Source organism: Salvia splendens, chromosome 20 (assembly GCF_004379255.2).
Source record: "Salvia splendens isolate huo1 chromosome 20, SspV2, whole genome shotgun sequence".
NCBI classification, from domain to species: Eukaryota; Viridiplantae; Streptophyta; class Magnoliopsida; order Lamiales; family Lamiaceae; genus Salvia; species Salvia splendens.
Window position 1 is genome coordinate 20,431,940 of NC_056051.1, and position 19,027 is coordinate 20,450,966.

Sequence of the window (19,027 nt, forward strand, 5' to 3'; positions counted from 1 at the left end):
ACGGTTTAACTGAGTTTAGTATACTAGAAAAGCGTCTTTCGTATGGGTATATATGTTACTCTTTATCCATTTTTTACCATATTTATGAGAATAAATATTTTATTACGATGTATTTTGCTTATATATTTATATGCAATGTGTTTTACATATAAATGCATAAGAAAGTAAAATGAGTCTAAGTTTTCAACATAGTTGCCGAGTTGTGAGCAGCGTTCACAGTAGGTAACTTGTCGATTCTTGAAGAAGGAAAACTGTTTCACAACTTAAATAGACTTTGACCACTTATCGTGAAAGATGTGACGTTAGTCTGAAAATTGTCTTATCTTGGGAAATGAACAATGTCGGTGTGGTATTGCACTATAAGGACTAACGCTAAGATAAGTCTTTTGTGGTATTAACTGGAAGACAAGGTCTTGGTGATTTATCGTTTCTTAACCAATGTTAACATAACATTTAGCTTTCCATATTAATTGAAAACTACTTTAACGGATTAAATGGTGAGTGTCTTTCATTACCCAAGAATCCCAATAAATTGGGTAGTGATTATTATTATCTAGGTGGTGCTAGTATTGCAATGTCACGTGTGCTGGAAAAGTCCGATTTGATAATATATACAAGAGGTGTTCAAAAGAAGTTTTATAATTCTGTAACCTTGACGGCATAAAATTTATTCTATAAATAATAAATAGGGATTTCTAAAAAAGACCACTCTTGAAAAGATTAATTAATACTCCATATGTCCCATTAAAAATGAAACGTTTTCCTTTATGGGTTCCAATTAAAAATGAACGTTTCAAAAAATGACATCATCTCTACTTTTTCATTTTTCTTACTTTATTCTCTCCTCATTAACTCTTAAAACAACAGTATATAAATCTTGTGCCGAAAAGTAAATGTTTCATTTCTAATGGGTCGGAGGGAGTATAAGTCAGGTAGCAGACTTAATACTACTCCATCCGTCCCATTAAAATATGTGCACTTTGCATTTTTGCTCGTCCCATAAAAATATAGACACTTCCATTTATGAAAAGTTATTCCCAACACATTACTCATATACATCAATTTATTTACATCTTATACCACTATGTCTACCATTACAACTCATTAAACACTGATAATAATGTGGGTCTCAATATCCATTAACATTACTTTAACTACCATTCTTCTCATCTTTTTTACTTTACCAATTGTGTATTAATTCTCTGGTTATTTCAATTGCCCATATTTTTATGAGACGGAGAGAGTATTAAAATTTATACTCCATTTGTCCTATTAAATATGCAACATTTGGAAATCGGTACGGGTTTAGGGTTTAGGGAATTGAAAATTGGCTCGGGTTTAGGTTTTTATGTAGTGATGTTTTGTGATTTAATGTAGAAATTAAAGTAAGAGAGTTGAAAAAGTAGAGATAGAGATGTTTCTATTTTAGGAAACGTTTCATTTTTAATGGGACAATCCAAAAAGGAAAACGTTTAATTTTTAATGGGACAGAGGGAGTACATAATTAAGTAAATAAATATATTATCTATGTATAGGATTGTACTAAAATGACAAACCAAATTAAAATGACAACCTACCACTAATGAGGAGCCTTAGATCTAGGAGTAGATTCAACCTTAGTCTGCCACGTGGCAGGCTTGCTTGCATATGAATAGCGGATCGCTTGATTATCTCTGATTTCGTATCACGGATTGCTTGGAACAATATGTCGAGTTGCTTCCCTATGTATCGCAGATTGCTTGCTTATGTACCGCACATTGCTTGCCTAAGTTATCATTTAAACTATGGTGTCACCATAGTGCTCTGATTTCGAATCACAGATTGTTTGGAACTATATGTCGAATTGTTTGACTATATATCACAGATTGCTTACTATCGTAGATCGCTTGCTAAAATTGTCAAGTTGTCATTTTAACTATGGTGTCACCATAACACACCCATGTATGTATATTATAGATTTTATTGTAATTATAATAAATACTCTTAATATATAAATTTCTAATTTTAGTAAGTATTTATTTACAAGAATATAAAATTGAATACATATAAGTAATAAATTTCGGGGGTTTATATAATTTTTAATAAAGTTCATGTTACGTCATAAAAATGAAAATAGTGGAGTGGTGGACATAGTTAAATAACAAGGACAAGGAGGTCCAGGGTTTAATTCCTTTAGGACTAGTTTTATAATGTTTGAGATATATATAAGAAAATGAAAAAACTGATTCAATTGGTCACTGATTTCCGGTCAAACCAGTCGATTTACCCGGTCCAGTCCAAAACGACTCAACTGTCAACTAGTTTAATAGCACAAACTAGACTGGACTAGGCACCGATTCACGGCCAAATCGATCCGACCGGCTATTCCGGTCCAATTTCTAAAACACTTGTTATATCTATGTGTAGAGCTAGGATTTGGAAACTATAATAACTTAAATGCTTGTATAGGGGTATTACAAGAATACTAATATGTTAAGGTGGTGATCGGTTTCCTACATAAAATAGTACTAGCAAGATATAATCTATAATTAAGTTGTGTGATTATTTTAGTTGAAATGGATGGCTATGACTAAATATTGATAACTATCCATCTAGGATTAAGTTGTAAAATTCAATATCATAAAATAAACACAATACATATTTAATCTCAAGATATAATCTTGCCAACCGAACGATCCCTAATAGTATTAGATAAGTTTTGAACATTTTTCAAGTTTTAAATTTTGCTTTGAACAAGACATGAATGAATACAAAAGTTGTACTGTTAGATTAATTTTATCGCAAATAATTTTACATCCACCAAATTAAAGTTATACTATTAGATTAATTTTGTTGCAAACAATTTACATGCACCAAATTAAACTTTTACTCGGTGTGTTAAGAGACTAGTAACAAAGAAGGGCATTCCCATTTTTTTCTTTAGTGATAATGAACTATTTCGCCCACAAAGCGTCCATGATTGTAGGTTGCCATACCATGTCTTATAGTAAAATGGAATCCCATCATTCAAGATTCCACTACTTTCCATAAAAAAATTACTCAATGATGGGGTACGAACTAAACCCTAATGGCAAGCCCAATAACAGTGACGGCCCATCAGCCCAGAGCCCAAGAAAGAGTATCTGTTCGGCACCAAAGAGTTCGGCACGACCAAAGAGTTCGGACTCAGCCTACAGCTCGGTAAAAGCCGACCAGTCAAGCTCTCCTCTCAGATCGGCAAGAGCTGATCGGTAAAGTCCAGCAGTTCGGTCTCAGCATTCGACCGAACTAGGAGTTAGTGGACTCATGAAAGGCCTCCACGACCTCCACTATACCCACGATCTATTTAGTGGTACGAAGCAGTTATTGAGCAGTTATTGCTCACCCACGATCTTGTTAGTGGGGCTGCAAACCACGATCCTAGTTCAATGTATAAATAGGACTTAGATCAGATAGACAGGGTTAAGCTCTCTAGAGATAAAAAATCATATAGCAAGTCTGTGTTGTAAGCTGTAATCCCAGATCAAGCAATACAATCTTGCCCTCCCTTCTTCCCGTGGACGTAGATTTACTTCAGTAAATCGAACCACGTAAATTCTTTGTATCGTTCTTTAAAGACTGATCCCCTTTTTAGATCGATTATTAAAGACTATTGTGAGTCCAAGCTTCTAAGGAGGATATAAGACCACAATTCAGCTTAACAAGCAGTCCGTCTGAAACGAACTGCAATAAGCCAACGATTGTGAGTCCAAGCTTCCAAGGAGGATACAAGACCGCAATTCAGCTTAACAAGCACTTCGTCTGAAACGAACTGCAATAAGCCAACGATTGTGAGTCCAAGCTTCTCAGGAAGATACAAGACCACAATTCGGCTTAAGAAATAAGCACTTCGTCTGAAACGAACTGCAATAAGGGAAAGTCCGATCCACGCGATAAACCTCGCCGAATTAGGACGACCAAGTTCGGTCAAAGAAGTTTACCTCATAAGACCGGGGACGACCACGTCTAGTCAAAGAGGTTTACTGCATAAGACCACTTCGGTTAACTGGGAAAGTCCGATCCACGCGATAAAACTCGCCGAATTAGGACAAGGGAAAGTTCGATCCCGGCGACAAAAATCGCCAAATTAGAACACAAACCAAGTTCGGACAAAGATGTTTATTTCATCAAACCAAAGACGAGTCCGGTCAAAGATGTTTATTTCATCAGACCAAAGACGAGTCCGGTCAAAGATGTTTATTTCATCAGACCAAAGACGAGTCCGGTCAAAGATGTTTATTTCATCAGACCAAAGACGAGTCCGGTCAAAGATGTTTATTTCATCAGACCAAAGACGAGTCCGGTCAAAGATGTTTATTTCATCAGACCAAGGACCAAGTCCGGTCAAAGAAGTTTACTTCATAAGACCAAGGACCAAGTCCGGTCAAAGAAGTTTACTTCATAAGACCGAGGACAAGTACGATGAAATTTTTTCGCTAAGCTGTAAATACAGTGTTAGAAGCGAAAACAAAATTTCATTTTTCAAATCTTGTTCGGCATACAACTCCGCTACCCTACAAAATGGCGTTACGCTATTACAAAGGACTATTCTACTGTCCAGGGTTGCTGAAGTTAAGCCACCTATCTGCAAAATCCTCTGGAAGCCGAGTTCGGTTGTTCCGAGCAGATGAAGAATAAGCAGGTCGACGAGATGCTATCCTCGACCCAACACCTCTTCCGCGAGCCCCAGAAGCTCTAACCCCTCGGCGATGAAGAGTCTCTGCAATAAGCATCTGCTGATCTTGCTCGCTCATAGTCACAACTCCTCGGCGAATTTCAGCCCGTTCTCGTCTTGACGTTTCCGGCTGTTCCGGAGTTCGTTGTTGACTGGGAGTAGGATTTTGAACAAGGGAACCAGAGGCTTGATCTGGAGTACGAGCATCTGTTGGCGGGAAATGCCTAAGGAATCTCCCGATTGAGGGACGCCGGGAAAGAATGATGTCGTACCGAGAAGCCCAGCGCCGCAATGATTTCACAACTTGTTGGCAAGCCGAGCTCTCCAGCGCATTGTTCCTCCGGAGTACATGATATTCCTCCCACAGTTCGTCAACTCGACTCTGAACATCTGATATGGTCACTCCCCCGCGCACACGGATGTAATCCTCGTACGCAGTCCTCTCAGCAATGGTCGTATTCAGCTCGGCCTCCAGATCCTTCTTATCGGACTCTAAGTCCTTATTATCGGCCTCCAGCTTCACTAAACGAGCCAGAAGCTCGTCATTCTTCGTCTGATCGGCTATAGCTCTTTTCTCAGCTTCGTCTAAAGCCGAAGAGTACAGCCGTTTCCAGTGAAGTATCTCCATCTCCTTGAGTACAAAGCAGCTATATTAGTTCGGCAGCTGTACCGAGCAGATAGTGAAATACAACAGGAATAAAGGCGAGTACGAAAAGCTATACGAAGACAAGTGTAGAGAATTTTTCATTCACAAGGAAAATTTTTACACTAGGAGGGCTTCAAGGCCATTTTACAAGGAAGAAACTAGACTAAGAGAAGGGAGACGAAATCATACTCCGCCAGCTTCGTCTCCGGCTCCTTGGTCTGGTTCAGCTTCTTTCTCCTGAGCTACCTCAGCCTCGGCCTCGCATCCTGCCGGCCTCGCCTCCGCCTCCTGATCGGCTTCCTTCTCCGGATGCCCGGCCCGCTCGACTTCGGCCTCCAGCTCCAGCGACTCGGCCTCACCCTCTCCGTTGTAAGTCGAAGCGGGTGAAACGGGTCCCACGGAGGCAAAGATAGCCTCCAGGTTCTCGTCCCGATCAGCTCGACAACTCCGGACTCGGTCTGCAGAAAGCAGGACCGAGGATGAAGCGAGCTCCTCAAGGAGCGGCAGATTCTGAAGCCGAGCTGCTATCTCTCGGCTGTACAGAGGCAGCACGACGTCGGCCCCCTGCTCGCCCTTATCGGTAATTAGCCTTACCAGACTACCGACAAAGGCAGAGAACTGGCTGCTCAAAAAGAGTTTCTCCGTGTAAACACGGAGAGCCTCCCCCTGGGCAGCCACGGCGGCAGCCTCCTTCTGAGCCTCCCGGTGCTTCGTCTGCTCTTGCAGGATGATGAGCTGGTTTTTGGCTGACCGGGCTTCATCCTGAGCCGAGATCCTAGCAGCTCGGGCCCTCTCAAATTTGGCCTCAGCCTGTTCGGCCAGACTACGAGCAAGATGCAACTTCTTCTGCATCTCCTCGTAGTCGTGGGATGCTTTGGAGAGCTCCACGGAGACGAGCTTGGCTCTCTGAAGATGAACAAGGAAAAAACTCAACAGAATGGCCATCAAAAAATGTGGAAAAGAAGCCAAGTCAGAAAGCTTACCTCCACAAAATTCGTCGGCCATTGAAAAGGCTCAGGGACGTGTTCCGGGATGTCTGCAACCACCTCGGAGATGACCAGGTCTTTCCCCGGCACTCTTGGGGACTCATGAAATTTCCCCTTCCCTTTAGCCGAACACGACTCCGGCACTTTCGGATCCGAAGAAGAGGTTTTTTGCCTCTTCGGATTCTTCTCGGCTTCAGACGCCGAGCGAGGGGCTCTCTGCCTCTCCGGCTCCACAAGCTCGGAGGACTTTCGGATAGCCTTATTCAGCATGTACACTGCCAAAAAGCAAGAAAGCAAAGTCAGATTTTCTTCGTTAAAGCAGTAGAGCATAAAGATAAAGAGAAATCCTCACCCTCGGCCTCTTCGTCCGAAGACGAGATGTCGAACACGACGTCGCCCTTGACGAGCTCAGACTCCGTGTATTGTTTCCTAACTATGGGAATCTTGTTGAGCTCGCCATCGAGCTCGTCCAACGGTTCAGGCCGAGGATGACGGATAACGGACTTCGGCCCTCTCCAGGGAAAACTAGGAGCCGCGGTCCTATCATAGTAGAAGAAGCGGTTTTGCCACTTCGGCCACTTCGTTTTACAAAAGGCCCTAAAGGGCTGTACAGGGATCAAGTAAAACCAAGACCCCTTCCTCTTAAATTGAAAGAATTTAAGGATCGCCTTCAAAGACAAATCCCTTCCTAACTTACGGAGTTCGGCAGCGAAGGCCGACAAGTGCCTCCAAGAGTTCGGAGTCACCTGGCCTAAAGGAAGCTGAAAAAAATCTAGTAAATCTATAAAGGCAGAAGGGAGGGGGAAACGAAGCCCGCATTCTAAGCTGGCCTCGTACACGGTGGCGTAACCCTCCGGCGGGGAGTCAGCCCTATGATCACCGTCAGGTACCACCGCCTTCCCCCCAGGAAAAAAGTATTTTTCGGGTAGGGATATCACAGTATCCTTACTCAAAATACTATGGAAATACTCTACGGTCTTCTCCCCGGACTCTTTCCGGCCAGAAGACCCCTTACCGCCTTTCCTACCGCTACCCGACTCCGAAGAAGAAGAAGAAGACATTTTTCTTACTTTTTGAACGTGAAGAAAGTCTGAAGAAGCTCTTGAAAGCGGAAGAAAATTTCTCGAGAAAGAGAGAGTATAGAAGACGCAACAGCAAAAGTGTTCAAATGAGGAAGAAAGAGCATATTTATCAGATTCGGGAAAGATTTCGAAATCGTTGCGCTGTTTCGAATCCCACCTTTTCAGGATTCAACGGCCGGATTTTACTGTCGCATTTAATGCAGGCACGCGCAAGGCACATCCCCTGACGTCAGCCTCCCCCTTACCGTTATCCAGAATGCCGAAGTGACTCACCTCGCCGAAGTGATTCACTTCGCTTTTCGGGGGGGGGTAGTGATGGGGTACGAACTAAACCCTAATGGCAAGCCCAATAACAGTGACGGCCCATCAGCCCAGAGCCCAAGAAAGAGTATCTGTTCGGCACCAAAGAGTTCGGCACGACCAAAGAGTTCGGACTCAGCCTACAGCTCGGTAAAAGCCGACCAGTCAAGCTCTCCTCTCAGATCGGCAAGAGCTGATCGGTAAAGTCCAGCAGTTCGGTCTCAGCATTCGACCGAACTAGGAGTTAGTGGACTCATGAAAGGCCTCCACGACCTCCACTATACCCACGATCTATTTAGTGGTACGAAGCAGTTATTGAGCAGTTATTGCTCACCCACGATCTTGTTAGTGGGGCTGCAAACCACGATCCTAGTTCAATGTATAAATAGGACTTAGATCAGATAGACAGGGTTAAGCTCTCTAGAGATAAAAAATCATATAGCAAGTCTGTGTTGTAAGTTGTAATCCCAGATCAAGCAATACAATCTTGCCCTCCCTTCTTCCCGTGGACGTAGATTTACTTCAGTAAATCGAACCACGTAAATTCTTTGTGTCGTAGTCTTTATTCTCTACCAGCATTTACTAACATCAGAAATTCGCGGATCCATCACTCAACACTCTACTTCTACACTATACCTAAAATTTTTTGCCAACCTCAATTAGCACCTATAAATACGTTTTCGCAGCCTTGTTTCTTTTGCCTCACAATCACAATCACAATCACAATCAAACATACAAATACACACTCATCAACTCTTTAGCATCAATGGCTTCCTTAAGAATTTCTCCCATCGCCCCCTTCACTCAGTCGAAAAGAATCGACACCTCTCATCGAGATAAACATGGGTCGTCCTTGTTCAGGAAAACTTTCCCGAATAGGGTTTCGAATGAGAATCGCCCACTGTTAGCTATCTCCCAAGTTGCTACAAACCCCCCTTCTGAAGTTGTTGCAAATCAAGAAGGTGAAAATGTTAATGAGAAACATGTTGCTTGGACTAGTGTTAAGCAAGAGAGATGGCAAGGAGAGCTTCAAGTTCAAGGAGAAATCCCACAATGGCTGGTATGCACTATGTGTTTTCAATCTTGTTATGATCGAAAATGTTCTTGTAATCTAAAGCACTAAAAAATTAAAATCAAGGATTGATTCCTATTAGCAAATCATGTGACAATAGGGTTGGACTATAGTGACGTGCCTAGTCCAATTCCAAATTTTATTTTATTCCACCATAGTCCAAAATGCATACGTGTATAAAAAATTAAATAATGTCACAATTTTGCTATCATGCAGAACGGAACATATCTAAGAAACGGGCCGGGCCTATGGCACATCGGAGACTACAACTTCCGGCACCTCTTCGACGGCTACGCCACCCTCGTCCGCCTCAACTTCGACTCCGGCCGCCTCATGATGGGCCACCGCCAAATCGAGTCCGACGCCTACAAAGCCTCCCAAAAAAATAAAAAACTTTGCTACCGTGAATTCTCCGAGGCCCCCAAAACCGACAACTTCTTGGCCTACATGGGCGACCTAGCCAAGCTCCTGTCCGGCGCCTCGCTCACCGACAACGCCAACACGGGTGTCGTGAAGCTAGGCGACGGACGGGTTGTTTGCTTGACCGAGACCCAAAAGGGGTCTATTGTCATAGACCCCGACACTTTAGACACGTTGGGGAAGTTTGAGTATAGTGACAATTTGGGCGGGCTGATCCACTCAGCCCACCCAATTGTCACTGATACTGACTTTATTACTTTGTTACCCGATTTAATCAACCCGGGTTACCAAGTGGTTAGGATGGAGCCCGGGTCGAATGAGAGGAAAGTGATTGGGCGGGTGAATTGTCGGGGCGGGCCATCCCCCGGGTGGGTCCACTCGTTCCCGGTGACTGAGAACTATGTGGTGGTCCCGGAGATGCCACTTAGGTATTGTGCACAGAATTTGCTAAAGGCGGAGCCCACACCTTTGTATAAGTTTGAATGGCATCCGGAGTCTAAAGGGTTCATGCATATTATGTGCAAAGCTAGTGGCAAAATCGTAAGTTCACTTTGTTCCCCTTTTTTTTTATTATGTGCGAAAATAGTAATATTTGTTTGTTTTATTAATTATAAGGTGGCAAGTGTGGAGGTTCCTTTGTTTGTGACGTTTCATTACATCAATGCTTACGAAGAGAAAGATGAAGATGGGAGAGTCACGGCCGTCATTGCTGATTGCTGTGAACATAACGCCGATACTAACATTCTTCAAAACCTTACGCTTCAAAATCTTCGCTCGCGCAACGGCCAAGATGTGTTGCCTGATGCAAGGTCTAGTCTCTTTCTAATTAGTATTTGTTTGTTACTATATCTATATCAATTTTGATGTTCATTTTTTTTTAATGATTATGAAGGGTTGGGAGATTTAGGATTCCAATTGATGGGAGTCCAAATGGGACATTAGAGGCGGCATTGGATCCAAATGAGCACGGTAGAGGAATGGATATGTGTAGCATTAACCCTAACTTTTTGGGGAAGAAATATCGCTATGCTTATGCTTGTGGTGCTCAAAGGCCTTGCAACTTCCCAAATACCCTAACCAAGGTATTCATTACTCAAAACTTTATTCCAAAAAATATTTTTCTGTTGTATCTGAAGAAACATCTTAAATTTATAAAATTACCTTATTTTCAAAAAGGTATTCATTACTCAAGATTTCCTTAAGTTTGGACTTGTGAGTTTGTGTTAATTTAATTATATTGGTATGTGTAGATCGATTTATTCGAGAAGAAGGCTAAGAACTGGTCTGAGGAAGGATCTGTGCCCTCAGAGCCCTTTTTTGTGGCTAGGCTTGGCGCGACAGAGGAAGATGATGGTGAGTTTTTCGATCTCGAGAATTAATTACATCTTATATTAGTAGTAAGTTTGATTATTGAAGATCTAATTGTTGTATACTGAAAATGTAAATATGGTTGCAGGTGTTGTGATCTCGATGATTAGTGAGAAGAATGGTGATGGATTTGCGTTGGTGTTGGATGGAACTACTTTCGAAGAAATTGCGAGGGCGAAATTCCCGTATGGTCTCCCTTATGGTCTGCATGGAGCATGGGTTCCCAAAAACTGAATTTTGAAGTTTAATTAATGTTTTTGCATTTCAGAATGTTTAAGAGATTATTATCTTGTGTATGTTGTGAGATTGCATCTGAATTATGAAAAAGGAAAATTTGAAAAATTCTGCGTCGTTTGTTTGATTATATTGAATAATTCTCGTTTTCTAAGTAGTACTACTATTAGAGAATAATATAATCCATAATCAAGCGAATACAATTATAATTTATAGGAATGAATATCTGTCATTTGTTTGAAATATACTGCATAATTCTAGCTTTGCATGTGTTTTCTATTTTTATTATTATTCATTAAATTTCACTCTTTTCAATGCGCTATTAAATTTATTTAAGAATTATGAAAAATGAAAAAAATTCTAAAATGGCCCCTTTCAGCAGTAAAATCCTTCCTCTGCGGTAACAATCAAGAATACTTTTTTCAATATTTCAAAACAAGTTTAAAAATTGTGAGTAATAATGACAAATACTAAAACATTATAGTTTGTATGTTATACTAAAAGTTTTGACTGGGGCTATTAAGTTAATAATAGAAGCAATATTTGTCATATTGTATTTAGGTTCATACTAAAAATCATCATAAGATCAATGGGACAAAGGGACACATGAACTATACATAATTTAAAAATCAAACTAAACTTATTGTGTTTTAGCCTTATCCCATTTGAAAATTCAATGGGATACAGGGATCAAATAAGAATCGAATATGCTATCCATTATTCATGATTTTGTTTGATTTAGTTCTAATTACATATTGGGTTTGAACTGATAGTTTTCTTGCTTCACATGTTGAATGACTCCAAATCTATGTAATTATTTGTTTCTTGATATATACTATGTGGCACACACGCACAGAGTGAAGAGTGAAGAGTGTGTGTGTGTGTGTGAGGGGAAAGAGAGAGAGATTACAACTGAAAAGAGAGATTACTATCTTCCAAACTATTTACAAAGAAAGATTTTATGATCTTTTGAGTTGATCTGATCAACCAATTCACCCTTTATTTTTACAAATTTTCATTCTTGCTATCACTATGAACACAAAAAACAAAAAAAAAAAAAAACTTGTGTGTAGACATCTACAAACAGTAAAGTATAATGACTAAGATCTAGTCTGAAACACTCTATTATACCAAATAGAATGCAAAATCATATGAAAAACATCATACTTCACTGGCTTTTGATGCCACAGAAAATGCTGCTGCACCTTCTTCACCCTCCCCTGCATCTCCGAGTACCTCTTCCTCGGTATCGACTCGAGTATCCTCTTCAGGTCCGGTATATCCTTCTCGAGAACGAACACAGCAAACGCCTCCCAGTTCAGCGTCTCAAAGAAGGGGGGGACGAAGTTGTCCGAGATGATCACGGGCACGCACTCGTAGAATATGGCCTCCACCACCCGGGGGCTGTTCACCTCGAACCCTCGCGCGCAAATGCAGTACTTGCTGCTCTTCATGTACTGCACGTAGCTCGTCTGCCCCCTCGCCTTCTTGCGTATCTGCCCGAATATCTTCATGTCGGGGTCCTTGCCGTGCCACTGCTTAAGCAGGATCGGCCGGAGGTAGCCGTGCATGTTGCCCGCGAAGAAGGCGAGATTCCGTCTCTGGGACGGGGGCCGGCCCCCGAGCTGCCTTAGCGGGTTTTGTGGCGTTTGGATGTACGTCTCAGGGAGGGATGTGTCTTTGCCGAACGTGAACCCTTCTTTCATGTCGGCGTTGCAGAGGGACCGGATGCAGTTCGTCATGATCTCCCTCGTCTCAGCCGGCGCCTGAGGAAGAAAAACGAAATAATAAATGAGATTCTGATATTGCGTTTCTCTATCATTGACAACGATGTATGTAGGAAATGAGATATACCCAATCGTGACAGGCGACGAGGAAATGATCGGATCCGGTTGTTCTGTTCCAGAAAGGGTATTTGGCGGTGATCGTCTGGATGTAGTTGCTTAGCGTGTCGATCAAGGGCTTGCGATCGTGAGAGTCGGGAACGTAGAGAGAGACCTCCAACTGACGCGTGCTGAAAGGCAAGTAGAAGAGGTGGGCCTTTTTAGGCTTTTTGGTGACGAATTTCTTGTACGACTTTAGCTGCTTCATGAACCACCCTTCGGAGGCATATATGCCTTTAAGAGGCGGCTGGTGAAATATAGGCCGTTCGCCTTCAGCGTAGATGTAAACCTTGAGAGTCTCTTCCATCAACTCGTAGCTCCTGCACTCAACAATTTGGAATCGAATGAACAGATGTAGATAGTAATTTTACGAGCATGTTTCTCACATGAAGCAAATCGTAGTCTTATCGTACTGAACAACGCGTTTGAGGCAATATAGAGAAATTAATCGATTCAAGATTGTTTCCTAATTTAAGCTATGCTAATGCAATTTAAAGCCCGAACTTCCAAAACCACATTCATAACATAAGCAAACATTAAGCACCTAAACAAGTAAGCTCGAATCGTGAAGAATTTCAGCAACAAAGAAACAACACTTGCAGAAATTTACAAGGAGTTTTAAGTTTTCTCACCTTTTGAAAGCAGAGAAGTTGCGAAACAAGCTAACATCAAACTGAGGATCATTTTCTATCAACGGAGCATTCTCGATCAGGGCTTTTGCATTTCGTAGTTCACGATCTGCAGGTGAAGACCATTGAATCTTCTGCAAACAGATTAAAAATTAGTGACGATGGACCATACGCTCCATAAGTGTCTAACTAACACTAATTGAGTGCATATATATACCGGTGGTTGGTACGAGAGCTGACTCTGCTCGAGCATATTGCTCATTTTAGATATTGTTAGTACTGCAGGTTCCGGTTCACTAATTCTTTCTTTCGTTCTTCTGGAATGATCTGCATTCGGAATGCTGGGATTTTCACTTTTCAGCAGTAAATTGTCGGACTCTTTCCCCGTTGTTACATCTGGAGGAGGAGATTCTGTAGAAGTGCTTCGACTTGGTTCTGGATTTTGTGGAGGGAAAGATTGGGAGAGCAAACTAGACGGTGATTCAGCAACTGAAGGAGTTCCCTTAGAAACAAGTTCTTCGTTTCTACCAATACTTTGAACGATGTCTCCATTCCCATCATGCTTCATCGAATCATTAGCTCTGGAAGCTTCTTCCAGCTCCTGAAGCCCGTCATCAGTGCTCTCAATATAATTCCTCACTGCTGTATCAATGATTGAGTCGCGATCCATTTCCAACGAGTCCTTCAAAGAAATCTCATCCTCTGGATCAATGCCATCTTCGTCTATGGTGCCATTCAAGAAGGTCTTTCCATCTCCCAGACGAGAATCATCATCGCCTAAAGTATCGTTCAACCCATTTTCCAGATGAAAACCACCACCTAAAGTATCAACGATCCTCGTACCATTTTCAAGAACAAAGTCATCACCAAAAGTATCATTTGAAGCTTTCCCATTTTCCAAACCAAAACCATCACCTAAACTATCATTCAGAGTCTTTCCACTTCCCGAGACAAACTCATCTTTACCATTCCTTGTATCATCATACCTTCCCTTTATAGCATCTGGCCCCTCATCACCAACACTCGAATTTGTAGAATCTCTATTAATCGGATCCCTACTGGAAATGTTCTTAATAGTAGCTACACGAGACTTGCTAGTCTCGAACACAGAGGATAAGACATTCCCATATGGACGCTCGAAATACTGTACAAACAAAACCAACCCGAAAACCACCCCCATTAGCAACAGCATCCTCCTTGTCTCCACAAGGCATACATAACGGAGCTCGTTGCCCATGCTCAAACCCCTAAAATATTCAGAAACACGCAATCAAGAGCTAAATTGAACCTAGTGTGGCTCAAATGCATATATGCAAATAGAATTCAGTACAACAGAAGATGACAAATAAATACTCAATCCAGTTCAAAATTCTTAAAAGATCCCACCTCAAAGTTTCCAAATTTGAGATGGGATTCTTTAAAACATAGGCAAACAACGCAACAAACAATACACATTCAATTTATTCAAATACAAATTATATAACCATGGAAACAATTAAACCTATCACTAACAAAATAGCAACTCAATTATAAGATCAATATGGATTTTCAATCATGAAATACAGTAGCAAAACTCAACTTTTTCACCAAAACAAGCAGCAGCAACAACCATATCAATCACAAAACCCAAAATTCAAGAACCTAACAGAGTAATGAAATCAATTAATACCCAGAAAAGAAAATAATTGAAAAAAAATGCAAGAAACATATAAAAGAAAACCTGAATTGGTGAGCTGCAAGAACTACACTGGAAACGAACCTTTCAACTCAAAATCCGATTAATAAATAAACAACCAACAAATATCAATCATTGCATGCAATATTAATCAGTCAACTGCAACAACAATTGAATATACAAATTAAAAGAAGCAGCCATCTTTCTCGACCTCAAATTAGGTGAGCAGATTTTCCCAATAACAACCACGTGGAAGCGAAACTTCTGAAATTGATCACCTCACCTGCTCGATATGTAACAATTACTCATATATTCGATCCAAGTTCACTTTTTTTCCAATGGGTTTTTTATTCTGGCGTTGCTTCAGTAGTCGGTGAAAGAAAACAAAGAAAAAAGAGTTACAATAGTAATACACTTTTTCGTCTGTAATTTTCCATTTTTGGGGGTTTAGAAAATGTGTTCTAACACTCTTTTGAAATGACGAATTTAGCCTTTGACTTGTAATTTTCACGTCATTAAGTTTATTATATAGTAGGAGATCTATAACCAATAATAGATGATCTTTTTCCTTAAAATGGAAAATTAAAATAAATAATGTACTACTACTAATGAATGAAACGAATTATATTTATTTCCTAACATAAAATTATGAACAAATCTTTTGGAAGTTAGTATTACTGTATTAGACTATTAGTAACAAAAGGATTTCACTTTAATGTTATTTAGGGCATCAGCAGTGGGGCGCCCTAAGGCGCGCCACGTCATCAGTTTTATCGTCCTTCCCCCCACCTGCAGTGGGGCGCCCTAAGGCACGCCCTATGGCGCGCCACATCATCATTTTATTGTTTTGTTTAATTAATTTAAATGTTTTCAAATAACAAGTAACGAGTAAATAAAAAACGTCTAGATAACAAATGGCGACGCATTAATAAAAAAATGTTACACCATTCAACTTACAAAAAAAAATCACTAAGTTGGTGCAATTCCCAACTTCCGACGCAGCTCATCAATTAACGCCCGGAGATATTCGGCTTCGTCGGGGTCAGTACACTTCGTGAGGGCCTTGTGCGTCTGCAATAACGTCCTCGCCATCGACGTTGTTGCCAACGACTCAAACGCGGTGGCCGTCTGGGTCGGGAGCGTTTCCGAGAACGGAGATGGGTTTGCAGCGGTCGAGGATGAGGTCGCGGCCGCCTTCCCCTTGGCCTTCGCAGCCTTGACGCCGGGAGGACGCCGGGAGGACACCGGTGTGTCGGAACTCCCTTCATCCACGTACGTCCGGTTGAGGTCAACCGGGTGATTGCCGCTGCCGCTGCTCGTGTAATCACCAGCTTCGGTGGTCTTCGTCCTCTTCGGTGCACCAGTGTGCAGAATTCCACCTTGGAACTTCTGCTTGTCCCTCAAGAGCGCCCAGATGGCCTCGTGCTTGAAGTCGCCGTACATCGACCGGTACGACAACAGCGCTTTAGCGCGCACGTCGCTCAAGCTCTCGCCGCTCCCCTGTGCCCGCGTGGACTTCTCGAACTCCGCCGCGTACAAGTTCACTTGCTTCTTCACTTGATCCCAGTGCTTGCAGAGTTGCTCATGTTTGCGCTTGTACGCGGTCGGCGGCTTGGCCTCATTGTAGAGGCCGGCGATGCGCTCCCAGTACGCGCCCTGCCTCTGGTTGTTCGCGAAAATCGGGTCTTCCGATATATCTACCCAACACCGGGCCAAAATGAGGGTTTCGTCGTCGGTGTAGTTCGTACGGCCGGGGGCGTACTCATCGCAATTTCCAGGAGGCGGCAACTTCTGCGCCCGCTGCCGGTTCCGCTTCTTTTTGGCTGGGGCGGAAGCGGTCGCGGCGGGTTCGGGATCGGGATCGGAAGACGGCTCCATGTCAGACAACCCGTACGATTCCGTACAGAAATCGGGATCGTACTGGGTGTCGGCGTCGAATGAACGATATTCGCCGGGTTCTGTACCCGGCCAACGCGCATCTCCGCTAAACATAGGCCTATTGGGACTTGAATCCATTTCGTAGTAATTATGTAAATGTTATAATAAGTTTCGAAACTGAAATCGTGAAATGAAATTACAAATGAACTCTATTTATAAAAAACGAAACCGCGTGCCATCGTCCGCGTAGCCCACAGTGGGCCGGACGATGGTTCGGACGATGACCTATCGTCCGCGGCCATCGTCCGCATAGGCCGCAATGGCGCGGACGATGGACATCGTCCGCCCTATACTCCGCGCCCTTAGTATAGGGCGCGACGATCGTCCGCGGCCTATGTCAAGCACCCGCAATGGGGCGGACGATGGCGGGCGCGGACGATGCGCGCCATCGGGCGTGCCATCGTCCGCCCCATTGCGGATTGCCTTATGAAGTGGTTTATAACAAAAATATTTGTACTACAGTGTTTGTATATTTTTGGTACTTAATAAAAATGAATATCACAAGAGAATTCTAAACAAAATCATAATAAATTTGAGATATTTTCTTTATTATTTTGAATTTTTTTTCTTTACCTTTTTACCTTAAGGACTCTTTAGGTACATTTATTTCTCTTTCATCTATTATTATAATTCTTCTCATCTTTCTTTTTCTCTAATTTCACTCTCATCATTTATTCCATGTATCCATTATTATTTGAACTCCTTTTATATTATCATAATTATATCAATAAAATTGTCTTATTTTACAAATTTTATATACCTTGTTATATATAGACAATCATGTAAGGCGATATTATATCTATCTAATTATAGTTACAGATATATACTTTTTCATATTTTAATTTTAATATAAATATAATATTTTAGTGCATAGATTTAATATATTGAATACAAGATAATAATCTGTAACAATACATAAATATAGATATAATATCTTTATACATGATCATCTATATATAATGGAGTAGTAATAATATTTATAAAATTTTCTAAAACAAGTCAAATTTTGTTCATATAATAATTAAGATAAAAGAAATCCAAATAACAAAAGATGCATGGAATAAATGATAAAGAAGTAAAAAGAAATCAAACTATAAAAACTGATGAGAAATAAATTAATAATGTAAAATGGAAAAAAAGTCTGAAAATAGTGGGAAAATACCTCAAACTTGACACTCCCTCCGCCCCATAAAAAGTATGTGCATTTTCCATTTTTATCCGTCTCACAAAAATATGTGCATTCTATTTTTAAAAAGTTATCCTAATTATTACCACTATACATCAACTTATTTACATCTTATACTACCATTAAACCACCATTCTCTTCTCTACTTTCTTATTTTACCAATTTTATCTTATTTCATGTGCCATATCAATTGTCCATATTTTGATGAAATAGAAGAAGTATGTCTTAGTCCGTCTAGAAACCTCATATAATATATATGTTTATTAATTAATGAAAATATGCAAATACCATTGTTCGAAGAACTTTTTTTATCTCACTTTTATTTATACTAGTATTACACGAACTAAATTATTTTCAAAATATTGATCTAGTTTAAAATTAATTAAATGAAATTAGAAACAATATCATTGTATAAAATGATAAACAAAAATGTATATAATAAATATAGATTAAAAATAAATATGAAACAATCAATCACTTGTTAAATCATACAATAGGAGATAAAAGACCCATCATATTGAAGAATTGAACAAAAGAGGAGAATCACCCATTAATTTTTTAATACTTTTTTATACACTACATTACCTTTAGAATTAAACTAGCATATTTAAAGTTTTTAGGTTTTAGTACACCCATTTTAGTATAAATGTCACATCAAATATAATTTTACTCCAACAATTTACACTAAACTCAAACTTAAAAGAATACTATTTACGTTATGCTCTTTTTACTCACAAAATTTGGAAATTTTTTAAGTTTAAGTTTAGTGTAAACCTAAAGATAGGTAATTTTTTACCAAAAATTCATAAATGAGACATTAAATTGTAGGTATTATGAAATTGCAAAATGAGACATTATTTCACGAACGGACGGAGTACTAGTTTTCCATTAAAATTCATGAACGATTTTAGCTTC

At 40.6% G+C, this 19,027-nt stretch overlaps 2 protein-coding genes across 3 annotated transcripts; one reads left to right on the forward strand and one right to left on the reverse strand.

The window, feature by feature from the left end:
- Nucleotides 1-8,434: 8,434 nt before the first annotated feature.
- On the forward strand, nt 8,435-10,909 carry LOC121780680 (carotenoid cleavage dioxygenase 8 homolog B, chloroplastic-like). Its single transcript, XM_042178311.1, has 6 exons — nt 8,435-8,767; nt 8,996-9,739; nt 9,815-10,008; nt 10,092-10,281; nt 10,450-10,552; nt 10,656-10,909. The coding sequence occupies exons 1-6, from the start codon at nt 8,474-8,476 to the stop codon at nt 10,799-10,801; spliced, it is 1,671 nt and encodes a 556-aa protein (XP_042034245.1). The 5' UTR covers nt 8,435-8,473; the 3' UTR covers nt 10,802-10,909.
- A 798-nt stretch (nt 10,910-11,707) lies between these two features.
- Nucleotides 11,708-15,408, reverse strand: LOC121780679 (probable glycosyltransferase At3g07620). Of its 2 annotated transcripts, none has more exons than XM_042178309.1 (5): nt 15,272-15,408; nt 13,531-14,560; nt 13,317-13,447; nt 12,656-13,004; nt 11,708-12,567 (listed from the first exon to the last, which is right to left on the reverse strand). In XM_042178309.1, exons 1-5 carry the CDS (start codon nt 15,295-15,297, stop codon nt 11,902-11,904), a joined length of 2,202 nt encoding a protein of 733 aa, XP_042034243.1. In that variant the 5' UTR covers nt 15,298-15,408; the 3' UTR covers nt 11,708-11,901. The 2 variants fall into 2 exon arrangements, with proteins under 2 accessions (XP_042034243.1, XP_042034244.1); XM_042178310.1 differs by having other exon boundaries at nt 15,200-15,366.
- Between the last annotated feature and the right edge of the window lie 3,619 nt (nt 15,409-19,027).

Bases quoted from the DNA above. Each gene is read 5' to 3' on its own strand.
- LOC121780680 (XM_042178311.1), top strand. From the start codon at position 8,474: ATGGCTTCCTTAAGAATTTCTCCCATCGCCCCCTTCACTCAGTCGAAA. The intron at 8,768-8,995 runs GTATGCACTATG...GCTATCATGCAG, and splicing joins GAGAAATCCCACAATGGCTG to AACGGAACATATCTAAGAAA. The intron at 10,282-10,449 runs GTATTCATTACT...TGGTATGTGTAG, and splicing joins TCCCAAATACCCTAACCAAG to ATCGATTTATTCGAGAAGAA.
- LOC121780679 (XM_042178309.1), bottom strand. From the start codon at position 15,297: ATGAGTAATTGTTACATATCGAGCAG. The intron at 13,448-13,530 runs GTATATATATGC...ATCTGTTTGCAG, and splicing joins AGCTCTCGTACCAACCACCG to AAGATTCAATGGTCTTCACC. The intron at 12,568-12,655 runs GTATATCTCATT...TTTCTTCCTCAG, and splicing joins TCGTCGCCTGTCACGATTGG to GCGCCGGCTGAGACGAGGGA.